The 25,799-nt window shown below is 33.0% G+C and overlaps 1 protein-coding gene across 3 annotated transcripts in view; it reads right to left on the bottom strand.

The window, feature by feature from the left end:
• Positions 1–25,799, bottom strand: part of LOC145256245 (exonuclease 1-like) — a 282,335-nt gene that overhangs the window by 13,592 nt on the left and 242,944 nt on the right. Inside the window, exons 11-13 of one of the 3 annotated variants that reach the window (XM_080114896.1) lie at positions 23,467–24,079; positions 7,403–7,445; positions 753–921 (exon numbers count right to left, since the gene is read on the bottom strand). In XM_080114896.1, coding sequence (XP_079971022.1) covers positions 753–921; positions 7,403–7,445; positions 23,467–24,079 — 825 coding nt within the window. The remainder of the gene's footprint in view (positions 1–752; positions 922–7,402; positions 7,446–23,466; positions 24,080–25,799) is intronic. The other 2 variants (XM_080114895.1, XM_080114897.1) reach the window with 2 other exon arrangements.

Below are 25,799 nucleotides of genomic sequence, written 5' to 3'. Positions count from 1 at the left end.
TAACTATATATATATATATATATATATATATATATATATATATATATATATGACTACTTAACTTTATCACATAAATTAATATATGAAAATATAATTTTCTGGGTAAATTTTCAGTATTTACTCTAACAGTGCTCAATACATAGGTAGAGCTAGGTAGTAAGTTATAAAAATATATATGGCAATTAAGCTACACAGAATATTCTGCTTTTCATTCCCGCGAGAATTCGGTGCGCAATATTCTGTGTGGCTTAATTGCCATATATATTTTTATAACTTACTACCCAGCTCTACCTAGCTATTGAGCACTTTTACAATAAATACTGAAAATTTACACATAAAATTATATTTTCATATATTAATTTATGTGATAAAATTAAGTATATATATATATATATATATATGCACACACACACACACACACACACACACACACACAAAGCAATTCTCATCCTTTCCTCCATCGCTGACCCCTTGATTTTATGTATTTCTTCAATTACCCCCTATTCCCATACAAAAAAATCCATAACCATCATAAAGTAACAGAAAAACCAGAAGGTCAAAATGAAGCTTTTTTTTTTTTTTTTTTTTAGGACGTTTTTTTGCAATCAGTGGTGGTTTGGTTGAATAAAACCACACTGGTGAGGCTTCATAAGACGAAACATACACATATACATATATATATATATATTTATATATATATTGGATAAAAAGATGCGATCCATGCAAAGGAAAAGAGTGGTGAGAATACGTACCCTTTGCTATAGGCAAATTTGGAGAACATGTCTTTGATACTTTGTTGTCCAGAAGGCTTGGTTCCTCCAGTACCGGCATGGGACTGTTTGCTCTTCCCCCCTCGTGATTTAGAAAGGCCGGACACACGACATGCAGGCTTGGGAGTGCTGGGTAGTTGGGGAAGTGCATCTACAGTGGGGAAAAGAAAAAAAAAAGGGGAGGGTGTGAAACAGATCTTTCGTTTGGAAGTGAGGAAAAGAAACATTTACGCTATGCTTCTGTACATTTCAAGCCGTGGGGCATATATATGTTTATGATCTATCAAGTTGGACAGCAGAGATATCAGAAAAAAAAAAAAAAATGAATTGATTTCCTATCAAAAAATTATTTGAATTTTTGGATGCTTGCTTTGAATAATAACGAAAATCAGAAAATTGAATTTCAACTAAAAACAATGTTATCTACTTAATTGGCATGTCAAAATTCGCAACATATTTCTACATTATTACAAAAAAAACATATACTTTCACAATTTCACAATCCATTAACCCGCCATTATTATTTTGCAATGCAACTCAAAATTTTGAATCTTTCTTTTATTTAAGAAAAAAAAAACTGAGAATTTCTTAAATAAAAAAAATAAAAACTACTGTATTATTTTCCATAAAAGTTAGTTACCAGTTTTAATTACCACAACAAATAAATATTTCATAAAAAAATAGAATTTAAGGTACTTGTTCAGAATAATAACGAAAATCAAAAAATTGAATTTCAACTAAAAGCAAAGTTATCTATTTAATTGCCATGTCGAAATTAATAACATATCCAAAAATTAGAAAAAATGATAAAGTAGAAAATTAATTCTTAATGAAAATAGTTTTCAAAAAAAAAAAAAAAAAAAACCTGCAAGTTATACTTAAATACTAAAAACATTCCAAACTTGAGTTACTTCCCTTGTTTAAGTTACATCTCAAAAATAATAATGGCAGATCAATGTATCATGAAAGTTCATCTTTTATCATGGTTCTTATTTTTTTTTTTAGATGAAGACTACTTATTCATCTTATTTGGATTCTTTGGACTACTGTTCTCATCTTGAGGGTTACTTTGTACAATGTTTCAGTCGATGTAACCTGCGACTTTCTTCAGATGTATTTTGTTGAACTCAGGAATCTGCATGGATTTCGAATGGAACTCTTTATTTAATCCCCGGGGGTAACGTGCTCTCGTTCTATGAGCCATGACTGGATAGAAGTCCTAAGTAATTTGCAATTCTATTTTATAATTTGTAATGCTGAACCAGAATTGTAATGTTATATAGGCGTTCTCATTTCATTCTTCCTCTCGTCTGCCGACCCTGATGAATTGCCAAACAAATAAAAGAAATACTTTGAACTTTGAGAGACATTCTTATTTCCTGTCCGTGCTTTCCATTTTACATAACTTTTTAAAAAGCTTTCACTGGCTAGCGGGAATTATTTGTCGTCTTCTCTCCTTCTCCCGCTGTTCATGCCGTCACCTCTCTTCCACTCCACTCTCTCTGTCTTACTGCTCTTGCTGCTATCTCCACATGACGTCACCAGTCCTGCTATCTCCTACTCCTCCTCTCTCTCTCTATTTCACTGCGGTGACTGCTGTCTACGCGATGTCACAGCACATAATGGTACAGCATTACAGTAAGCTACCACACCTATACAGTCTCCCTAAGATTCATGAAAATGGTATTCCATAAAGGTCCATTGTCAGCGCCTGACGTTCAGCATGCCACCCAGTCACTTCCTGATGAATATAGTCACCCCAATCATAGGCAAATCTCCATCGCATGTCAAGAATTCAGCTTACTTTGTGGAAATAATCAACAATGTTCCCATTTATTCCAAATAGATGGTGAGTCTAAATGCAATGAGTTTGTTTACGCAGGGTTAGGGTTAGGATTAATACTGATGAGACTAACTGTGGTGCAGGATAAGCTAACTTCAGATATTTCATTGAAGGAACGCACTTGGATCCCAATCGACAATACAATGAAAATGTTGACTTCTGTAGAAATTACATACTTCGCGATGGTACCTGATACTACTAACCATTTATTTATTTATTTATATATATATATATATATATATATATATATATATATATATATATATATATATATATATATGAAGCATTTGTTTTTAGAAATAGTACAAAATAACAGGAAGACGGTCCAGAATCACCATTGTCTCCTGTACCGGCCAATATATATATATCGAAAACACTGAGGAAATAGCGTTAGGATCAACACCACTACAGTCAACAATGTGGTTGCGATATGTGGATGACACATTCATACTCTGACCCTTCCGGGAAGATGTTCAAATATTACTAGACCATGTGAACTCTATCCATCAATACAATTCACAACTGAAAAAAGAACATAACAACAAATTATCATTCCTAGACATGCTGGTAACTCACACTGGTCAGGAGTTTACGTCATTTGTATACCGAAAGCCAAATTTCATGGGACAGTACCTATCGAGCAAAAGCAATATGTGGTAATAGCAATACATATCAAGAGGAAATGGACAGCTTAAGAGAAACACTCTACAGAAACAATTATCCAGAATGCATGACATCAGGTCTAAAAAATCTATACCAAACACCAAAGGACACCACAGTTTGTATACCATACATGAAGGGCCTATCTAAAAAACTTCAAAGAATATGTAATTTATATGAGATCAAAACATTATCTAAAATCGACTCGTCTTTGGAAACATCTTGTGCGAGTCAAGCCCTTAACAGAAAGAATCATAACTAAGAACTAGGTGTATGAGATTCCATGTAAAGGTGAGAAATGTTGTTTACTGAAAGTAAGGTTAGAAGAACATTGAAAAACCATAATACGTGGAGAGATTGAAAAGTTGGGTACGGCTGATGATATATATGGACGGAAAATGGCAACTATCTACCCTTATGGGACAAAGTAAAAATCATAGAGAAGAACAGTGGTGTGTAAAACTACTCAAAGAAGCAGCACATATGCTGGGTGACGAGCAACTACTAAGCAGGCCCAGTATAGAATACCATATGTGAGCCATTAATTATAAATAATAGATAATATATAGAAAGATAGTAATAAAGTAAGTAGTTATTGCTTCATCTTTACAGATGATCGCCGTCACACCAAAGAAAAACCCCACCATCAGCCCCTTCCCATTCACTTCACATGGCCACACAGGTGGCTCTTCAAATCAGCAGCCGACTTACATATCCTGAAGTCAAGTGTCTACACTGGATTAACTGAACCACTTGGTAGTATGGTATCCCAGTGCATAACCATATGCCTCCTCATACCAGCAATTGACTTGCACTTCTTGCCACACACCATACATACGTACACACCATACATATGTACACACCATACATACATACTTACAAATAATAATAATATACAGTAATAGTGATATACTTACATCTAGAAACAAAATAGGTTTAAGGCTCCTAAAAATCGTACTGAAATTGTCTGCAATGACCCGTGCATAGTGAAATTCAGTTGTAAAAGTTACATTCTTTGAAGTTGAAGATTCAAGGGTCAACCAAAAATACACTGCGAATTACTTAGGACTTCTACTCAGTCATGGCTAATGGAACGAAAGAGCCTGTTACCCATGTGGATTAAATAAAAGCTTCCGATCAAAATTTTGTGCAGATTCCCGAGTTTAACAGAAAAATTCCCCCAAGTTCAACAAGATACACCTGAAGAAGGTTGAAGATTACATCGATTGAGACGTTGTGCAAATAACACTCAAGATGAGAACAGTGATCCAAAGATGGCAAATATTATGAATATGTTTTATTAAATAATGTAATAATGTTACTAATTGTGATACAACAATTTTTAGTTGAAATTGACATGAAAGCTAAGTAGATAACATTAGTTTTTTAGTTGAAATTTAGTTTTTTCAAGTTCCGATTTTCGTTATTTTTTTCCGAATAAGCATAAAATTGTTTAGATGAACAAAAGGAATTCAAGAAGGAGAAAAAAATTTGTTTAAAAAAAAAAATCAAGTCAAAAGAAAAGAAAAAACAAAAAAAAATGAAAGAAACGCAGGAATGAATAGAAAAGTAGGAAATAAAAAAAAATAGATAGAAAAGAACTAAATAAAATCAAAGACAAAAAAGAAAGTAAGGGTATAGCAGATAAGATGAAAGAAAAAGAACAGAAAAATTAATAGGTTAACGTAGTTTGTTTGAAGCATTGTTTAAACTATATATATATAAAAGAAATTTAGATTTATAGAAGGTAGAACAATACAAAGGTGTGGCGGATAGACTCAAGCTGAAGCAACTTCAGATATAATGATGGAACCAGCTATGCAGTTTCGTTTTATTGATCCAATTTAATGTTGTATATGTATAACCATACATATATATATATATATATATATATTTATATATGTATATATGAATAAAAGTAGGCATGATATTATGACGTTATGGAAAGAGGAAGACACAAAGGTCTTTCTGCTTATCATGGTATATTTTATTTTCTCAATCATCTCTATCATTTGTTGAAGAAATCTCCCCGAAAATGAAGACAAAACGGTGAAAATTTCCCTAAAAGTGCTACAGGTTTTTCTTCCTTTTTCCATATATACATATACATGCATTTTTTAATGCAATATATTACATGTAGGACGTTCTTACTTGCATCAAGCAGTCAGGTGGTGTGTCCGTGATGCTATTATTTTGGGATGTCTTCCCTTCGTCAGGCATGTTTTCAACTCTCAGATGTGCATTTTATTGTATTCACAGTAATTGGGAATTAATTTATCTGTTTCAGATACATAATTTATTGGGGGGTGGGGGTCAGTATTATTTCCATTTTTTATTATTATTAATGTTTAGCCTTAATTATTTATCTTTGTATTATTAATTAGTCTTTTTTTTATGTTCTGTGGTTTTGCGTTTTCTATTTTAATTTTCTGTTGTTCTCTGAAGATCAGTGGGTGTTTCGTTTTGTTTTCTTAGCACACTATATCATTGGTAATTCAGAAATATAGGCGACTCTAATTATTTTTTTTTCCTTTTTAGCTTTGCAGAGCATGATTGAGTTTTGTAAAGAGTAGAGGAAAAAAACAATAACATTAATGTTTGGCACATTTTAGGCCAGAAAGCACATGTGTGTAAAAATGATATCTTTCGTTCGGAAGCCATGAAAAGAAACACTGTCACTATGCACTGGTACATTTTAAGCGACAGATCATTGATGTTTAATCTATGAAGTTGGACAGCAGAGATTTCAGAAAAAAAAAACACACACAAGTTCTTGTTATTAAATTATAATGTTTTAGGTGAAAATTTGGAAAGGAATCAAAGAAGGAAAGAAAAAAGAAATGAAATAAAAAAAACAAAAAGAAATTTATTAATTGAGAAAAAAAAAAAAGAAACAAATAGAAATGAGGGAAAAATAAAATCAAAGACAACATAAAAGAAAAAAAAAATAAACAAATAAAAAAAACTTCCATTTTTCTGTTTCAATGGATTTTTTGTGTTTTGTATTTAACGATATTTCTCTGCTTCCATGTTCAGTTCTTTATTCTTTTTTTGCTTCTTTCTTTTCTTATTCTTTTTACTTCCTTCTCTCTTATTTTCTATTAGAAGAAAGATAGAACATAAAAGATAAAGAAGAAAAAAAGGACAAGGAAAGAAGAAGAAGAAGAAGAAAAGAAGTATAAGAAGAAGAAAAGAGGAAGGAAGGGGGAAAGAAGAAGAAGAAGAAGAAGAAAAATAAAAAGAGGAAAAGAAGTAGATAAAGAAGAAGAAGAAGAAGAAAAGAGAAGAAGAAGAAGAAAGTAGAAAAATAAAAATAAAATAGTAAAAAAAAAAAGGATGAAAAAGAATATCAAGAAGATATAGAAAAAGGAGAAAGCAAGGACAAAGATAAAGAAGGATAAGAAGTAAAAGAAGAAGATATTTCATTATTTAATTTGACAGCATATCAACACTTGATTGAGATTGTCGGACTGACTTCCTCATCTTGGTTGTTATCGTCACAACGTTTCGGCCGTTTTGCCCTTCGGCCTTCATCAGGTGTTTTGTATCGAGCTTGAGGAAGTCAGTCCGACAATCTCAATCAATGAAAACACCTCATCTCAAAAATACAGACAATTACTAGCATATCAACACTTTTCACGTTATTTAATGCCAAATCTGGTCATTTTGGTAAAAGTTTTTGTGCTTCAAGTTTATATCTTTAAATATTTTTTCATAATGTTTGGTTTGGTTGTTTTATAGAGAGAAATTGTTGCTTTTGATTTCGTAGTACATAATTGAGTTTTGCAAAGGGAAAGGAAAAAAAGACAATAACATTAATGCTTGCTACATTTTAGCCCAGGAAGCCAGCATCTTCAGACAGTCAGTAGTAGAAGAAGAAGAAATGTTCAGGTGAAGATTGTTTTTATTGTTTTGTTTTTTTAATCCAACTCCAATTCTCAGAGTTGAGCAAGAATTTTGCAATATACAGAAAAAACAAAATGCCTTGTTGCAGATTGTTATCATAAAAAAAAAACAACAACAAATAAAAATCAACCCCAGTCCGTAATTTAGGCAGTAGTTTGACCATCTTTTGAGAAAGAAAATAAATGAAAAAGCAAAAAGGGGTTTAAAAAGGGGGTCTGCCTACCTATGACAGGAGTTGATGAATGGCTGGAAGGAGATTTCAGCTCCTGAACAAATAAAACGAAAAAGACAAGCAAAAAAAAAAAACAATGAAAAATGAAATGAAAAAGGTAAAAAACACTTTTGACTTTATGGATCCTTTTGCAATTTAAGTACACTCGTGAGAAGGGGGGGGGGAATATATGGGAACCGAGTTCCACATGCAAGAGAACACATGATCACAAAATGGTGACTCTAAGGTAATCATAATTATCTCCCTTTAATTCTGACACAAGAGGGCGATACACCTCACTTCCGTGTCCGGTTCGTATTCCTCTTCTTTCTTGCTTGGACCTGGAATCATGCAGATGCATCGAAATCGCACTCCTATTTTGCACTCACGCAAAATATATTTGCACTCCCGCGAAGGACTCTTAAAACAATCACGTAAGTAATGTTTTCTTATACATTTTCGGTATTGAACATTTTCACATTACTATTATATCAATTTCTGTAAATAAATGTACATCGGTTGTAAATATAATTTTGGTGAATTTCATGTACTCATTTCTTGGCTAGGGGGGGGGGGCTATGTGACTATCTCTCTAATCCTCCACGCTTAACAAAAGCGGGTACCCTTCGCCCGTTACAAATAAATTTCAAATTTACTTTAACGGGCAAAGTGTAGAGGATTAGAGAGATAATCGCAATAAATAAGTGTTAATAAATCTTATTCTCGATACAAATCAATAAAAAAAATAGAAAGATATAACCGAATCTTTATCATCACCTCCGTTCAGTTTCAGAAGACAATGGATATCTCCTGCAAGAGTAGCTGCAATAGTAATCATGAGGAAAGGGTTGTTCAATCGCCAACCACACCTCTCTTGAATCGGCACTGCCTGAGTGCAGTCACAAAGAGAAGTCCAAGACGACTTGAAACGCTATCAAGATAAGCAGATATGAACGAATGGTGAAAGGAAAACGCCAACATTCAATAAAATGGGAAGAGTTATACTCGTGCACCAATGCTAACTTCAATTCAGAGACGAGGAGTACAGAGCCAGTTTTAATTGTGGATGAAAGGGTAAGACACAAAGATGCATAGTCTGTTGAAAAAAAATTCTAGACTTTTCTGTAAAAATTGTTGAGCCTGAGTTGGGCAACACATAAACAGAGTTCAATTACTGATGGCGGTTTGGTTTAAAATACAAAGACGGGGGAGTCTGCTGACAAAATCCAATCCTTGACTTGATTTTAAAAAAAAAAAAAAAAAAAAAAAACTAAGTCTAACTTTGGATTCCTGCAAAAATTGATTACTCCATCAGAAGTGAAGAGTCAACTGCAAAAAAAAAAATTGAGTCCTGATTATGTTTTAGTCATGGTATTTTTACCCTAGCATCAAAATCAACAGAGTCTATGCCATTTCTGAAATGACCTCTTCTCTGCTGATTGTGATACGTTACTGGTCCTGTGCAATTTTACGAGGTCCATCCTCCCAGGCTTAGCTTTCTCTCTTTGAGAAGGAGTTAGTTTATTACTAATCGCCCAAGGTGACCCTACTAAAGAATGCTGATAGGGCTGTCTAGGTATTCTTTGCACGTCAGAGTGCTTCCCCTCTAGGATGTTGGCTCTTAAATCCCACTTTCTGACCCTTGTGTCACATCTTTCCGCCATAGGACGGCAAGAAATACCAACTCAGTTTTAAAAGAATCTGATTAAAATTCCAACACTGGCTTTTTGTTTTTGGTTAGAAAAGATTACAACTGTAGTTGATTTTCACAAAGGTTAGACAGGGAAAAACTTTGCTCTTTGAATCCATAAAATCAAAATAAACAAAAATACAAAAAAAAAAAAAAACATACATGCAAACTATAAAATTATAAAAACAAAATTTAAGACAATATAGATGCAGGACTAATTACTAGATTATAAACAATTAATGATATTTAAACAATATTAATCATCAGGCAATTAAAAATAAATATATTAATTACTAGACAATTAAAAATGAATAAATCAATAATCAGACCATTACACTAAAAAACACTAAAAAAAATTAAAAACGAATATATTTATTACAAGACAAGTCAAAACAAATATATAAATTATCAAGTAACTAAATACATATATTAATTATTAGGTAATTAATAACTAAATAAATTTCTAGGAAATCAAAAACAAATATTAATCTCTAGACAATCAAAATGAATATATAAATTATCAGAAAATTTAAAACAAATATATTAATTACTAGGCAATTAAAAACATAAATTACTAGGCAATTAAAAACAAATATATTAATTACTAGGCAATTAAAAATAAATAAATTACTAGGCAATTGAAAACAAATATATTAATTACTAGGCAATTAAAAACATAAATTATCAGGCAATTAAAAACAAATATATTAATTACTAGGCAATTAAAAATAAATAAATTACTAGGCAATTGAAAGCAAATATATTAATTACTAGGCAATTGAAAGCAAATATATTAATTACTAGGCAATTGAAAACAAATAAATTACTTGGCAATGAAAAACAAATATATAAATTATCAGGTAACTAAAAACGAAAATATTAATTACTAAGACATTAAAATAGAATATATTAATCACTAGGGCTATGACAACAGCATATTCTTTTCATTCTTTTGACTCTTAAGTATATATCTGACACAGTAAGACACAGTCAATCAACCGAGAACCACATCAGTCTACATAAAAACATATAAGATATTAACAGATATATACTTAAGAATCAAAACAATGAAAAGAATATGCTGTTGTCAGAGCCCTATTAATCACCAAATAAATAGAATGCATCTCTGCAATACTTAGATTTGGTTTGGTTTCGTTTCTATGTGTTACAACATCTTAATTGACATTAAAGCAAAACTGTCATGGTAATCAATAAATTGAACACAAATTGGTATTCTTTTGATAGCTGGAGAGTGTAGGTTAATATCTTCCCCAACTTTATTATTAAGTAAATGAAATTAATATTGTCAATTACTCGAAATATGCTTACTACTACTACTGCACACGTTTTACCTGTGGATATGGTTGTAAGATACTGAAGGTGGGTAGATTATTAGTGTTGAATAATGACGACTTTTACATTCAACTACCTTGAGAATTGTTCAAGGACGCACTGTTTGATGGGGTCAGAGGTTAATTAACCAAATGTGGGAAATAAGAAATGAACTCACCGCATTTGTGCCTTCTCGACTTATGTACTCTCGATTAACCCAGCAAGCAGCAAAACCCCACCCCTTCACTACAGAGGTCCCCAGATGCTAGGTAGCCTTCTACTCTTAATAGTTTCTTTGCTCAGACTGCTAGACTTTGGAATTCCCTCCTTGTTTCCTGCTTCCCTGACTCTACTAACATGCAAACATTTAAATGTAATGTGAACAATCAACAACAAGCAAGGGAGATCACTCTAAGAACTTAAGATACAAAACGGATCTCTTTCATCTTAATACAAATTTTTTACAGAGACGATGGATTTTCATGAGATCAGTATCATTTTGAAGCTCGACCCTTCAAATATCGAAAAATTGGCCCAAAACATTAATTCCTTCACCCTCAACTGGGCAGTTTTCTACAAGGGAGGGTCGATTTTTTCGCTAACATTTTTTGCAAGTCATTCAACCCTTGCTTCCACGGCGTCGCATAAAAAGCGTTATTTCGACCACCTGTGACGTCTCTTTTTCCTCTGGCGTGTTATGGTTCCAGCCTGCTTACTACTCCTTTTTTTTTTTCTTTCTTTTGCTTAACGAACACCCTTACACACACGCCCACTTTCTTTTTCACCTTCGTGTCACGGGTTCGAGCCTGCCTGCCACAATTTTTTTTTTTTTTTTTGCTCAACACACACCTCCAAACACCCGGGCAACGCCGGGCACTCAGGTTAGTTATTATATAGATAAGATTTGCATAATCATGTTTGCGACACACTTTTTGGAAATGGAGCTCCTTTTTCGCATCGCCCTTTTTGCAAGTCACGCACATATATCACACTCAAACTATGCATAAAAGGCCTTTTTGCATCGTTATGATCTCATAAGCACTCGCGGCCGTGTGAGTTTTTGCCTTCTTCCCCTCTTTCGTGTTTCACGTTCAAGCTTGGACACCGCTGCCCTTTTTTTGGGGGGGGGGCGTCGCATGGGCACTATCTGCTATTTTGATTGAAAGAAAAGTTGTTTTGATTCATTTCTTTTTTTTAAAGGAAGGGGGGGGGGGGTCCAGCACACGAATAACAAAATGTGCTCAATATCCAGAGAATAGCTTCTACTCTCCGTATTCCTTCTACCAAAATGTCTGGTGAGAAAATTGCACATACTTTTTTTTTATTTTTATTTTTTTTTTTTGGAGGATTGCATTTTCGTGTTTTTTACCTGTCTTTTATTTTTTAAATTGTTGTTGGATAACAACGTTGCCCAAGACGAAAATGCTCAATATCCTTAGTATAGCAGGTGTGCCCAAATGAAACTGCATGTCGACCCCTGCAATGCCGGATACCCAAACTAATTCAAGATAAGAACAGTAGTCTAAATAATTCAAATTATCATTGCTTATCTAAAAAAAATTCCGAAACTAAATAATAAGGACGAAAATACAAAAGGACAACAAAGGATTCTAATTAGTTTGTTTTATCGCATTTTAATCAATTAGTGATGAAACAATCCCAATATTTTTCCCCAATTCCGATACAATTACTGATTCTGATTCTTTAGAGATCTCTTAATATTTAACTATAAAGTTGCTATATTTTTTTTTAGTTACCTTAAAAACACATGTAAAATTACTCTTGTGGAAGGCGTGATCTATTGATTTTAGTTCTACTGGTAGTTTAAAAATCAATAAATATTATTTTATTATGACTATCAGCTTTTGCTTTAAACAAAAACAAAAAAAGACAATTAAAAGACTCATTTTTGGCATTGGAAAATAGGCACAAACTTCTCCAATTCTGATTATAATTCCAATACCCATAACATTTCCGATGTTACGTTGTGTGTGTATACGAATATATTCCATAACGACATACATGTTGAATGGTTGGGGTTTATATTTTATCTGTATATTCATGTACGTGTAAATGCGTGTATGTATATACGTCATATCATTTAGTTGATCATCTAGTGTGTATATTTTTACATTTATGCAACAGTTCTAACAAGAAACAGTTGACGTGGACATATCGAAACAGTTGTAGACAAACAGTTCATTTTAACAGATGTAAATAACACAACACATACCTGAATTATTTACGAACATTTATTTTCATGATTTCAGCCGACATCTTCAAAGGCTACAATGTCTTTACAGCTTGGCTACATGAGGAAATGTAACTCCCTACGTCATGGAGAGACCAACTCCCCCGTTGAGTTGTCCGTTCTCTCTGATGACTGACTAGAATCTCCACAATCTTTCATTACGTGTCTCAGACCAACAGCTGATGTAACCTTAATCCAAAACTCGTGTTTACATCTATTTTCTATTTTCACATTCCTTTGTAATGATATCATTATTTCTTGTCAATCACTTTTTCGCAACCTAATTGTTTAGTTTCCTAATCATAATAATCGATCCAGCGATCTGTGTCACTTGAATCAATTAATAATAATAATGTTTTGACCCTTGGCCCTGCTTGCCACAGTTAACACAGATACTACGCTATAATCACAGCCAAAGGGTCACAACATTACACTGATTCTGATTAATCGTCCAACACTAATATCAATCCTTTCAGTGAATTATGAAATGTGAAATTATGAATTAAAAATGTGAAATTATGAATTATGAAATGTGAAAGCTTTTAATTTGAATATAGACACAATACTAAGTTGATAAGGAAAAGCAAATTTATGCTAATTTTATGCAAAAACATGTGCTGTGTAGCACATGCATTGCGAGTGCATGTGAATGGCGGACGTTGCAGTGATAGATGCTTGGTCCCAGGAAGAAAGGAGGTGCAGGGAGCTGAAAATATCTTTGAGCAGCGTCAAACCATGCAAGAGCTATTCCCTTTGTTTAAAAAAAAGTAAAGTGCCTAATCTGAGGGGAGAGTCCTGTTGGAATCCGACTTTGTGAGATAAACAAATATCCAGAGACCAGTCAGATGTTATCTTTGGTGAATATCTCGAGACGGCCGAACAATGACCACCAACAAAAGGCCAGAACCAGCCAAGGGTTAAAAGATCCCAGGAGAATAGAAAAAGAGGTGGTTATAGCCAGCCATCTCCTCACCTCCCGGAGGAGTAGGATGATGATGATGAGGAGTGGGAGTTGAATGTTTGATGGCAGCTGATTTTTGTGAGAACTAAAAAGCAGTTCAACCACTGCACCTCTCCAACCAAGTCTCTCAGCCAAGATTCTGTAATTGGACTTAGCTTGTTGGTCTGGTCGAGCAAAGACTTGCAAGTTTACCATCCAACCTTAGTGAAGCGAACGCTACTTATCCAAAATAACAAATACTATTATTGTTTGTCTGTGTGTTAATTGAGCTTGCGTTCTTTTGTTTTAAATGGAGAACTCTTCATTGCAACACTGACTGGATTAATGAGGGCCTTGGCCCGGAACAACGTGCAAGACGATCATAGCCAGGTGAGTACATACACGTTGCATTTTAACATATATAAAAATATACCTTAATAAAAAAAAATATTTCTGTAATGCAATTTATAAATTTTCAGTTGAAAAAATTTTCTCAAAGAAAACCATTTGCACAATTTTATTTCTTAGGTTTTGATGTGGTTGTGTGTGTGTGTGTGTGTGTGTGTGTGTGTGTGCGTGTGCGTGTGTGTGTGTGTGTGTGTGCGTTTGCACACAGTATCATCAGCATCTTCATCATATTTGGTTTAATGTCTGTTTTACACACTGACATGTTTTTTTTGTTTACTTGCCTCCCTCACGAGGGCAGAGTTAGACACAGGGTCGGTTTTTAATGTGGGAGGAAAACCAGCTCTCTAAAAAGGGACACTCTGGACAAAAATAAAAAATGTATCAATCATGAAGGATTTCTCCTCCATTAACCAAGACTAAAAAAAATGAAGTGGAACATCATAACAGATACTACACTTTGAGTTATACATTTTTTTATTCACTCTGAAAAATTTACAACAACACGGTAATAAACAAAAAATTGGGGAGGAGGGGGTGTCTATGGTCATCCTCATCACTGTACCTTTGCTAGTCTATGCTTGATCCCAGCTAAAGTTCTTCTTTTTTCATAATAAACAATAAAATAAATTGATCCCAGCTAAAGTTCTTCTTTTTTCATAATAAACAGTAAAATAAATTGATCCCAGCTAAAGTTCTTCTTTTTTCATAATAAACAATAAAATAAATTGATCCCAGCTAAAGTTCTTCTTTTTTCATAATAAACAATAAAATAAATTGATCCCAGCTAAAGTTCTTCTTTTTTCATAATAAACAATAAAATAAATTGATCCCAGCTAAAGTTCTTCTTTTTTCATAATAAACAATAAAATAAATTGATAAACATAAAATTTTATAAAAAGTCGTTTGTCCGAAGGCCAAGAAAGGAAAGGGGCAACCTTTTGACTTCTAAACTAACCTATCTCTGCCCAGGTCTTTATTTATCCCTCTTTCTCTCAAGTTCATGCTTATCACTTCTTTGGCCTTCCCTGCCAACTGCACCTGCTACCTCAACTGTTTTATATCCATTAAACCAAGCAGATGAGCGGATCTTGAAAATGATTCTCTATGGAGAGCTAGAAAACAGCAACGGAAGAGTGGGTGAGTAAAAATTGCGATACAAACACATCGTTAAATGCCATCTAAAGGAAATGGGCATTGATATCCAAAACTGGAAGGCGCAAGCAAGTGACCAAGCGAGTTTGCGTAGCAGCCTTCACAAAGGGAAGGTATAGATCAAGAATAGAAGAGAGGTTGCAGCCCAGCAGATAGACTTCTGAAGACAAAATCCTGGCTGCTTTGCATGTGCTACCTGCGGAAAAATATCCCACACCAGGAGAGAAAAGCTTCAATATCGACGGATAATGCACCAAGTCCCTGTCTAGTCATCTTCAGATGGCACCAAAATGATTACGTCATGATGTAGTGATCATAAGTGATGAATCTAAAGTGATCATAATAAGTTATTGATATGGAGTGATCATAATAAGAGATGGTTCTAAAATGATTGTAATAAATGATAGATCCAAAGAGATATGTAATTCGAAGTGATCATAAACAGTGACAAATTCAATGTGATCATAACATGCAATGAATCTATAATGATTATAAAAACTGATGAATTCAGAGTGATTATAATAAGGAACGACTGCAGTGATCATAATAAGTGATAAATTCAAAGTGATCATAATAAGCGATGCATTTAAACTGATCATAATAAGCAATGAATTTCAGGTGATCATAATAAGCGATCAATCCAAAGTGATTATAATAAGCGATCAATCCAAAGTGATTATAATAAGCGATCAATCCAAAGTGATTATAATAAGCGATCAATCCAAAGTAATTATAATAAGCGATCAATTCAAAGTGATTATAATGAGCGATCAATTCAAAGTGATTATAATGAGCGATCAATTCAAAGTGATTATAATGAGCGATCAATTCAAAGTGATTATAATGAGCGATCAATTCAAAGTGATCATAATAAGCGATCAATTCAAAGTGATTATAATAAGCGATCAATCCAAAGTGATTATAATAAGCGATCAATCCAAAGTGATTATAATAAGCGATCAATCCAAAGTAATTATAATAAGCGATCAATTCAAAGTGATCATAATAAGCGATCAATTCAAAGTGATCATAATAAGCGATCAATTCAAAGTGATTATAATATGCGATGGTTTTCAAGTGATTTAAATAAGTGATGAATTTAATCATAATAAACGATGAATACAAAGTGACTATAATAAGCAGTGATGCTAAAGTGATCATAATAAGCAATTAATTTGAAATGATAATTATAAACGATGTGAAGTGATCATAGTACGCGATGTATTTTATGTGATTACAATAAGCGATGAATTCAAAGTGATTATAATAAGCGATGAATTCAATGTGATTATAATAAGCGATGAATACAAAGTGATTACAATAAACAATGATTATAATAAACAAGTTCGATTTTAAGTCCTGAAAGAGTTAAGATTTCAATTTTGGAAGCAAAACAAACGAATGTGATTAGTTTCGTATTAATCAAATCGCTACTCAGTCATCAATCAATAATTGATTCAAAAATAACTAGGCGATCAATCAATCAAATCAGAGAGACTGGGAGCAAAAGGGGTGGGGGTTACAAATATTGTCTAATCACAATGACTTTTGTTACATTTTTAATAAAATTTGCCAATGTTGGCTTCTTCCAAAGTAATCAAATCATCTTTATTAATTTAAGCATGTGTTATGAGTTGTGTTTTTTGAAGACCAAAAGTGGTAAAATACCAACTCATTTTTCATGAAAATTTCCATCAATCTTGAAATGTATTTGCTTTACAAACAAATTATGACAAAAACACTTCTTACATTTCGTTTTTGCTATTTTTAACTTAAGCGTAACAGACCAAAACGATATTTTAAGGATGACAGACCAAAAAGACTGTATTTTAAACTGTCCAGATCAAAAGAGTGTATTTTAAGCATGACAGACTAAAAAGATGCTATTTTTAACTTGAGCATGACAGACCAACACAGATGCTATTTTAAACATAAGTATGACAGACCAAAAGATGCTATTTTAAACATAAGTATGACAGACCAAAAGATACTATTTCAAACAAGCATGACAGAACAAATAATGCTATTTTTAATTTAAGCATGACAGACCAAAAATATGCTATTTTTAACTTAAGCGTGACAGACTACCCAGATGCTATTTTGAACTTAAGCATGACAGACCCAAAAAATATGCTATTTTAAACTTAAGCATGACAAATCAAAATAGATTCTATTGCAAGCCCAAGTGTGACAGACCAAAAAACAGATGCTATTTCAAACTTAAACGTGGCAGACAAATTGAAAAACAGTAAAATAGAGGATGCAACAAAAAGTAGGAAATGATAATGGAATCAAAGTTGTTAACAAATAAACGACAAGTACCGCACTAGACTTAAAGAATTCCAATTAATGTGAAAATTGGCCTCTTGAAACACGAGTCAATGATGGCAAAGATGTTCTTTGGATGAAATGAGAACTGACAAAAGATCATCCTCTGCCTCCTCCCTCCTATTCATGCCCACTCGACACTTTTGAAAAAAAAAAAAAAAAAAAAAAGTTTTTTTAAAAAAAAGAAAGAAAATGATAAAGAATAAAAATATTACCTTATTCATTTTAAATGGCTTCTCAGAATGAAGAAATTTTTGGAGGGAATAAATAAGTCTTCACATCCGTTTTTAAGTTTTTGACTTCTTTTTGTATTACTCTTTGCTAAATGGGGTGTCACTTCCAGTTCTTGCTCTTTCCTCTTTCCATTTTTCTTTCATGTGTATATATATATATATATATATATATATATATATATATATATATATATATATATATTAGTGTTGGAACAATCAATCGGAATTGGGAATCGGAAAATTTGGGAGTATTGGAATCAGAAAAAATTAATGCCTATTTCCGATGCCAAAACGATTCTTTTAATTGTCTTTTTTTTTATTCGATTTTGTTTAAAGCTAAATCTTCCATTGCTGGTAATAATGATAAAATAATAAATATCTATTGGTTTTAAAATACCAGTGAAGCTAAAATCGATAAATCATCCTCCACAAATATATCTTGACATTTATGAAAATATCTTCATATTTAACATGTATTTTTTTACAAAATTTGGGGAAAATAAGAATTCTATAGTTAAATGTTTAGAGATTTAGAAAAAATCGGTATCGGTAATTGTGTCGGAATCGGGAATTTAGTCTGGAATTGGAAAAGTATTGGAATTATCCCATCACTTATATATATATATATATATATATATATAATAAAATAAATAGAAATAGCAGACGTATGGCACAATCATGTTGATACACCGGTTGACCTTCGTTAGGTGGTAATATCTATGGTTTTTAACTACCTGACGAAGGCCAGAGGAATAGTTGGCCGAAACGTTGTGAAGCAACAACTAAGAAAGATGAGGATAATAGTCCGCAATAAATAAATTAATAGATCGGTAATTGTATCATAGTTTTTCTTTTGAAAAAAATGATTGGTAAAACTAACAACTTGGACTTTGGAATCTAGCATTAATTTTGTGTGCTTGTTTATATATATATATATATATATGATTAGTTTTTTTTGGAAAAAGAATTCCAGCAGAGTGCTCAATTAAAAGGAAAATCCAAATTGTAAGAGCGTATTTATATATTTTGTGTACAGAAAGTTGTTAGTTGAGACAGATCATTGGTACTGTCGGTTTCAAGCCCGATAATAAGGCCCGTTTAAGGTATCCTTATCAAGCTCTCTTCAGCTAATATTCAAATATTGGCTGAAGAGAGCTTGATAAGGATACCTTAAACGGGCCTTATTATCGGGCTTGAAACCGACGGTACCAATGATCTGTCTCAACAAACAACTTTCTGTACACAAAATATATATATATATATATATATCTGTGACTTACTTGTAGTTTCATTAACTACTTTTATATGCAAAATCCGATCCTGCATTTTGCTAATTCCTGCCCTCTGATGAGAAGGAGAGTATTTCTTCGAAACTCCGCGGATTAAGGACTATCCACTGATCTTGTGCTTCCTTTTTTAAAATTAAATATGTTTTTAACTCTTTTTCAAGATGTCTTTTAACATGTTTTAATCATCATTTGTTCATATTATATATATATATATATATATATATATATTAGCAAACCATCCAGTATTGCACGGTTGTAAAATGCGCTTAAATATATTTTAATTCATGCAGATTGCATATTTATTTTTACATAGTATTTTCTTTATTGATTGTACCCAATATATAAAAATGATTTCAAAAGTTTTTAAAAAATATATGACTTCGGTGTCTTCAGCTAGAATTGAAACCAAAACATTTAGCTCTCCACCAAAATTCACTATCATATGAGCTAAGGACACATGGATATCAAAACATTAAAAATTAACACAGTTAAACGTATAAATCAATTTATCCTTAGCTGACCTTTGACAACTAAGTATTTTCGTTTACTAGCCAAACAGAAAAGTTAGTAGCCAAATCCATATGATTTTTGGAATATGACATCTTCATTTCGTGATGAGTACGTACATCAAAGATTTTTCTGTATTTTTTTTTAAATCAGTATAATTCTAAATATGCACCAGATTTCAGGTTGAGACTTGAAGGTATATTCAAATTTCTTCAGATGTTTATAAAGCACCCTTTGTTAAAAAAAGAGTATGTTGTTCTATTAAACCTTTTATTGTTTAAATAATTTGACTTTGCTTGTTTTATTAAAAAAAAATAATAGGTTGAAAAGATATTTTTCAATTTTTATTTATTGCGGACTATTATCCTCATCTTTTTCTTAGTTGTTTCACGATGTTTCGGCCAACTATTCCTCTGGCCTTCATCAGGTGATAACTGCGGCGGGATAGGAACTCTGAATCTTCTGACTGCATCCTCTACAATTACTGCCTTCCGTAGTTGTTGTCAGTAAGGCAGTAATTGCAGAGGATGCAGTCAGAAGATTCAGAGTTTGTATCCTGCCGTGGTTACCACCTGACGAAGGCCAGAGGAATAGTTGGCCGAAACATCGTGAAACAACTAAGAAAAGATGAGGATAATAGTCCGCAATAAAAAAATTAATAAATAATACTTATCTCAATGAATTCCAATTAAAATAATATAAGATATTTTTCATTTAGCAATGAGCTTTGGAAGATTGTCAGTGAAAGTAAAACAATCGCCAAAAGATAAGCGTTTTATTATTTATAGTCGACCCTTGGAAAAAATCACTCGCAAATGTGATTATTTCAGTCGCAATAAATGTATCTTTGCGCATGTGTAGAAGATGCACATTAAGTCGACTTAAGCCTGCCAAGTTCTATTTTTTTCAGTTTGACCTCTTAGAAGCTATTTTAACCAAATCAAATTTGTTCCACAGGTTCAAATCTACTATGCATCAAGTTTCAAGTCTGTAGACCAAAAATTCACAGAGTAGTTTGGTAGAGACCATTCCGTACACACACAAGTCTTCTTTTATAATATATCTGGATATACATTTTTAAAGTTTACAATGAGAATAGAAAAACTGTTTTAAAAACCAACGAAATAGTAAAGTCATTTTGCAAAGTTCATAGTTTTGTAAAATTAAAATATACTAACAGAAATATCACAGACATCGCCGTAGGTCGAGATTAACGCATAAGAAAAAGAACAAAGACTATCAAAAATATGCGATCAATGATATCAGCATTGCATTTGCTAATGAACAGCCGATTGTGACAATTACTTATTGATATACATAGGGATGGTATAATAAAATTGTGGGGTCTGCATTCACACCTGGCCTCCATAGAATGGAAATAGGCACAAACTTTAATAAAGACTTTTCATATCTATCTGCGTAAGTATACTTTGGTAATTATGTTTCAGTTTTAAGAAATATGGTATAATAAAATTATGGGGTGTTCGTTCGCACCTGACCTCCATAGAATGGAAATATATCACAAAGTTTAACAAGGTTTTTTTTAATATAGATCCACAGAATATTGTGATAAGTGTTTCAGTGTGAACAGGTACGGTATAATAAATTTAGTTTATCTATTTTTTTTTTTACTTCCATCATATTTTGCTTTGGTTTTGATACCCCCAAATTCGAAGCTATCTCTTTACAACCCTTCCTTTTCATAACCTATCATACTTTCATAAATCAGAGTCCATTTTCTGTAGGCTGTTTTTGAACCCAGTCAACGACGGGTACTTTTGCTAGTATATATATATATATATATATATATATATATATATATATATATATATCTAAGAGAAAGAAAATTAAAACTGTAAGTTGAACTTTACAATCAAAATTTATTGTTCTACTGAATACTCCAAAAAATAATTTGCAAAGTCCTTATTCCGCAGAGTTTCAAAGAAAGCTATTCTTGTTATTCTTCTCATCAGAGGACAAAGAAATTAGCAAATTATATTTGTAGCAATTGTGTTTTGGAGTATTCAGTCGAACAATAAATTTTGATTGTAAAGTTCAACTTACATTTTTAATTTTCTTTCTCTTATAATAAGTTCTCCTCTCTATTGCATATTAAGCTTTTTTTATTCGGTTGGGATTAAATTTTTTATATATAAATACTGTTATTTATATTAGTTTGTGAAATTTACCATTGCGTATATCAGGTAAACACTACATCCCATTTATTTCATCTATATATATATATATATATATATATATATATATATATATATATATATATATATATATATATATATATACTAGCAGGCTGCTCAGCATTGCCCAGTCATAGAATATGCATAAATATTACATTTTAATCAATGCAAATTTTTATTTATTATAAACAAAAAAATACAGTAGGTATTAAACGTAACATTAAATTCCTATAAAAAAAAAAAAAAATAATGTGAAAAAAAAAAAGGCGGAATGAAATTAAGACATGAACATGCAAATATTATGGCTTTTCTAAATAGTTATATTTTGTAAGTAAAAAAAAAAATACTTCAGCTGAGATCGAAACCAAAATCTAAGGATAATGAGTCAAGTATGATAACTATTAGACCAACTTGCTACAATCTTTAAAAAGTGTTTTCAAAACCTACTTATTCTTAACATAAAGGAGTTGCCATGTGAATGATTCGTGGTCGGATTAATTGCAGGAATGTAAGACCGAATGTAATGATGATGGAGACTAGGTACAGTTTAAATCTTTTAGAAGGCAGATGCAGCAAAATATGTCCAGACTCACTTGAAATCCAATAACGTAAAAATTGCTTTCACCTCTGACACCACAGCACTAAGTGACTGTTAGGGCGATAGAACAACGATCAAAGGGAGCTAACTCCTTTTCTGTTTCCAGCATAGGTACCTCCTCTTTTTCACCTGTTATGCGAGTTCTCCCATAGAGATGTGAGAATTAGGTGTTGGCCGGTGCCAAAAAAAGGATGACATTGAATCTGGATAAACGAAGATGGAGGAATATTACATTTGTCTGTAATAGTTGAGACACACAAACTCAAGTAATATCGGACTAAGACAAATTGGTGGAACTTGTATCATTTTATTTAGTGTTGCCGCCTCGTAAATAAAATGTCTTTGTCAAGTCATTTCTTCCACTACTTTCTCTCATTCATGTGCTAGACACATCAATGTTTCCGTTCAATCTCAAAAGACAAAGGATACCCCCTGTAGGGGCAGCTGCATGTGTGATCGTGTAGCAAGGGTTGCGCAATCGCCAACCACGCCTCTCCTGAATCGGCACTGCTTGAGTCCAGTGGCAAGAAGTTCAGGACGACTGGAAACAATGCCGAGATAAGCAGAGAGCACATACAGCACCTGAAAGTCCCAAATGGTAAGTCATGAGTAGGGCTATAACAACAGCATATTCTCTTCATTGTTTTGGTCTTTGAGTATATATCCGACACAGACACAGTTAATCAACCGAGAATCAGAATACTCTTTATAAAAGCATATAAAATATCAACAGATACACAATCAAGAGTCAAAACTATGAAAAGAATATGCTGTTGTCCTAGCCCTAGTCATCAGGCACTGCCCAGGCTCATCGTTGCTTAACTTTGGTGATCTGACGGGAACCGGTGTGTCACATGTAATTATGCTGTATATGCTAGACACATACACATATTCGCGTTTATGCATGACCATGTCAACATCTCCATTCGTAAGTGACAAATTCATGAAGTGAGCAATAAACCTCGAGATTCAGTTACATCATTTCTACATTGATTGTTTAAAACGTGTAGAGAGTACCAGTTGTTGAGAAAAAAAGAGAAAAAAATAAATAAAATAATAATTAAAAAAAAAAAACTAGAAAAAGAAAAAATTTTTTAAAACAAACAGTTTCTTTACTGGATCCCGAAAATATTTTAATCAAAATAATACTCACCTCATTTGATCCTATCCATGATTCGATTGGAGAATTAACAGGAGTGTGTTTCTGTGAGCCCCGTTCAGCATCATCATCCTGTGAACCAGGACTTTCGCTAAGATTCATTGACGGACACCGAGACATGTTAAAAAACGTGCTGGCAGTTACACTTTGGTTGATATCCGACTGTCCACAATCGTTATTCAGGTTTCGCGATGTGTAGGCATCATTCTCTGGCATAGTCCGGCTGTTACCGTCTCGGCTACCGCCAATACGACTACCGCCATCAGAGTTATGTCGCACTAGTGGATTGCAATGAATGTTCGGCACTTGGAAGTGTTGGTTCAAGTTCGGTTGGTTATTTCCACTCTTCAAGGTGGAAAAATTGTCCATGCTTTGGTTCCGAACAAATTGTTGTTGCCGCCAGGAAAAGGCAGAAGCATTGGATGAGGTACGACCCTTCTGCATGATTTCCTCACTGGAAATAGACAAAGAGTTGTCCATATTGCTTAGGTGATTGCGCTCAAACCGATTTTGCTTGGGAGACTTGAAGGTAAGTTTGTCGACTTTAGGCCTCTCCGGTGAAGCAATTTCCATCTTGGAATCGACTGGTGATGACTGTGCAAAAAACCTATTCAAAAAAAAAAAAAAAATCAATCATAAATACACTGCTCTACGGAAAAATATATTTTTACTTGACTTTTGACAACTAAATATTTTCGTTTACTGGCCAAATAGAAAAGTTAGTAGCCAAATCCACATGATTTTTAGAATATGACATTTTCATTCCAGGACAAGTACATACATCATGAAGATTTTTCTGTATTTTTTAATAATTCTAAATATGCCCTGAATTTTATGTTGAGACTGGAACGTACAAACATTCAAATTTCCTCAGATGATTTTTCACTCACAACTGCGACTGTTTCACTTGCAACGTAAAGCCCCGTTATATAACTAGAGTTATGACAATAGCATATTCTTATCATTGGTTTGACTCTCGAGTATATATCCGAAACAGACACAGTTAATCAACCGAGAACCAAATCACTCTATATAAAAGCATATAAGATATCAACGGATACACAATCGAGAGTAAAAACAATGAAAAGAATATACTGTTGTCATAGCCCTATATATAACATCAGATCAATACTAAATACATGCAAGTATACTATTTTGTCGTGTATTTCTTTTATGCTAGTTGAAGTATGTAAGAAAAAGCCTTGGAGGAACAAACATTGATTGACTCACATTTAATATAATAACAGATTTCTTAAATGTTTCCACATTAGGCTTATCCAAACCGTTTCATCTCATCATTTGACAAAACATCTTTCGTCTTTTTGTTGTTTTCACGTTCCAAATCTATCGTCTTAACATATTATTCCAAAATAAAAGCGACTGTCACTCAAGGAAGCCGACATATTAATCACAACGAAAGCGGATTATGCGAATGATTGTTTGGAAAGGATATTTGCAGTTCCATCACGAAAACAAAACCAGAAAAACTTTGCCTCCATTGTCGTGGGTTATAAAGCAGTTCCTGAACAATCCACTCTACAGGCAGAGGTGAAGCTGACATAATGACAGGATACATATTATAGTAACCCATTAAGTTCTAGGTTATCTATTTTTATTAGTAGTAAATAAATTATTAGTAAATGAGTTGAAACTTTGCGTAATGATTAAAACTAGGTTAAAATACACAAATTGAAAGGAAAAAGTCATCTATAAGTATAAAAGCGAAAATGTATGTATGTGTGTTCGCTTTTTCTGTGTGTCTACAAAAGGCTTTTTTCAGAGAAGCGGTCGCTCGCTTCACAACTTTTTAAAACTTTTTATATCAAATATAAATCGTAATATCTCACAGTTAACAACGAAGCTCGCCTGTCTATTTAAGTTGCTCGATTTCGAGAAGATAAATATTCAATATTTGTCGCTCGCCACATGTGGGTTAGTCTTTTTCCTATAACATCTTGGGGGGGGGAAAAAAAAAGCGTTCAGCAGTAAATGAAATCCCGCAGTCAAACTTGACCTCATTAACTCATCAAAACGTGCACCTGCTAAATCCAAGTAATTAAATAAATTCAAACGTGTTTCCGTTAGCATGTCGCGGTGGGGCAATGGTTAACGTCGCACTTTTTTTTTTTCACACTTTAATTTACAACTTTGCCTCAAGGGTTCGGGTTCGATCCTCATACTTACTTTTTTTTAACCCCCCCCACCCCGGAGTTTCCACACACACCTCCAAACACCCGGGCAACGCCGGGTACCCCTCGCTAGTCTATATATATAAAAGCGAAAATGTATGTATGTATGTTCGCTTTTTGTGTATGTCTGCAAAAGGC

This window comes from Euprymna scolopes, chromosome 32 (assembly GCF_053919585.1).
Source record: "Euprymna scolopes isolate OS-2025 chromosome 32, ASM5391958v1, whole genome shotgun sequence".
In the NCBI taxonomy this organism is placed as follows: domain Eukaryota; kingdom Metazoa; phylum Mollusca; class Cephalopoda; order Sepiida; family Sepiolidae; genus Euprymna; species Euprymna scolopes.
The sequence above is the reverse complement of the archived record's forward strand: the minus strand, read 5'-3'. Positions and strand labels throughout refer to the sequence as shown.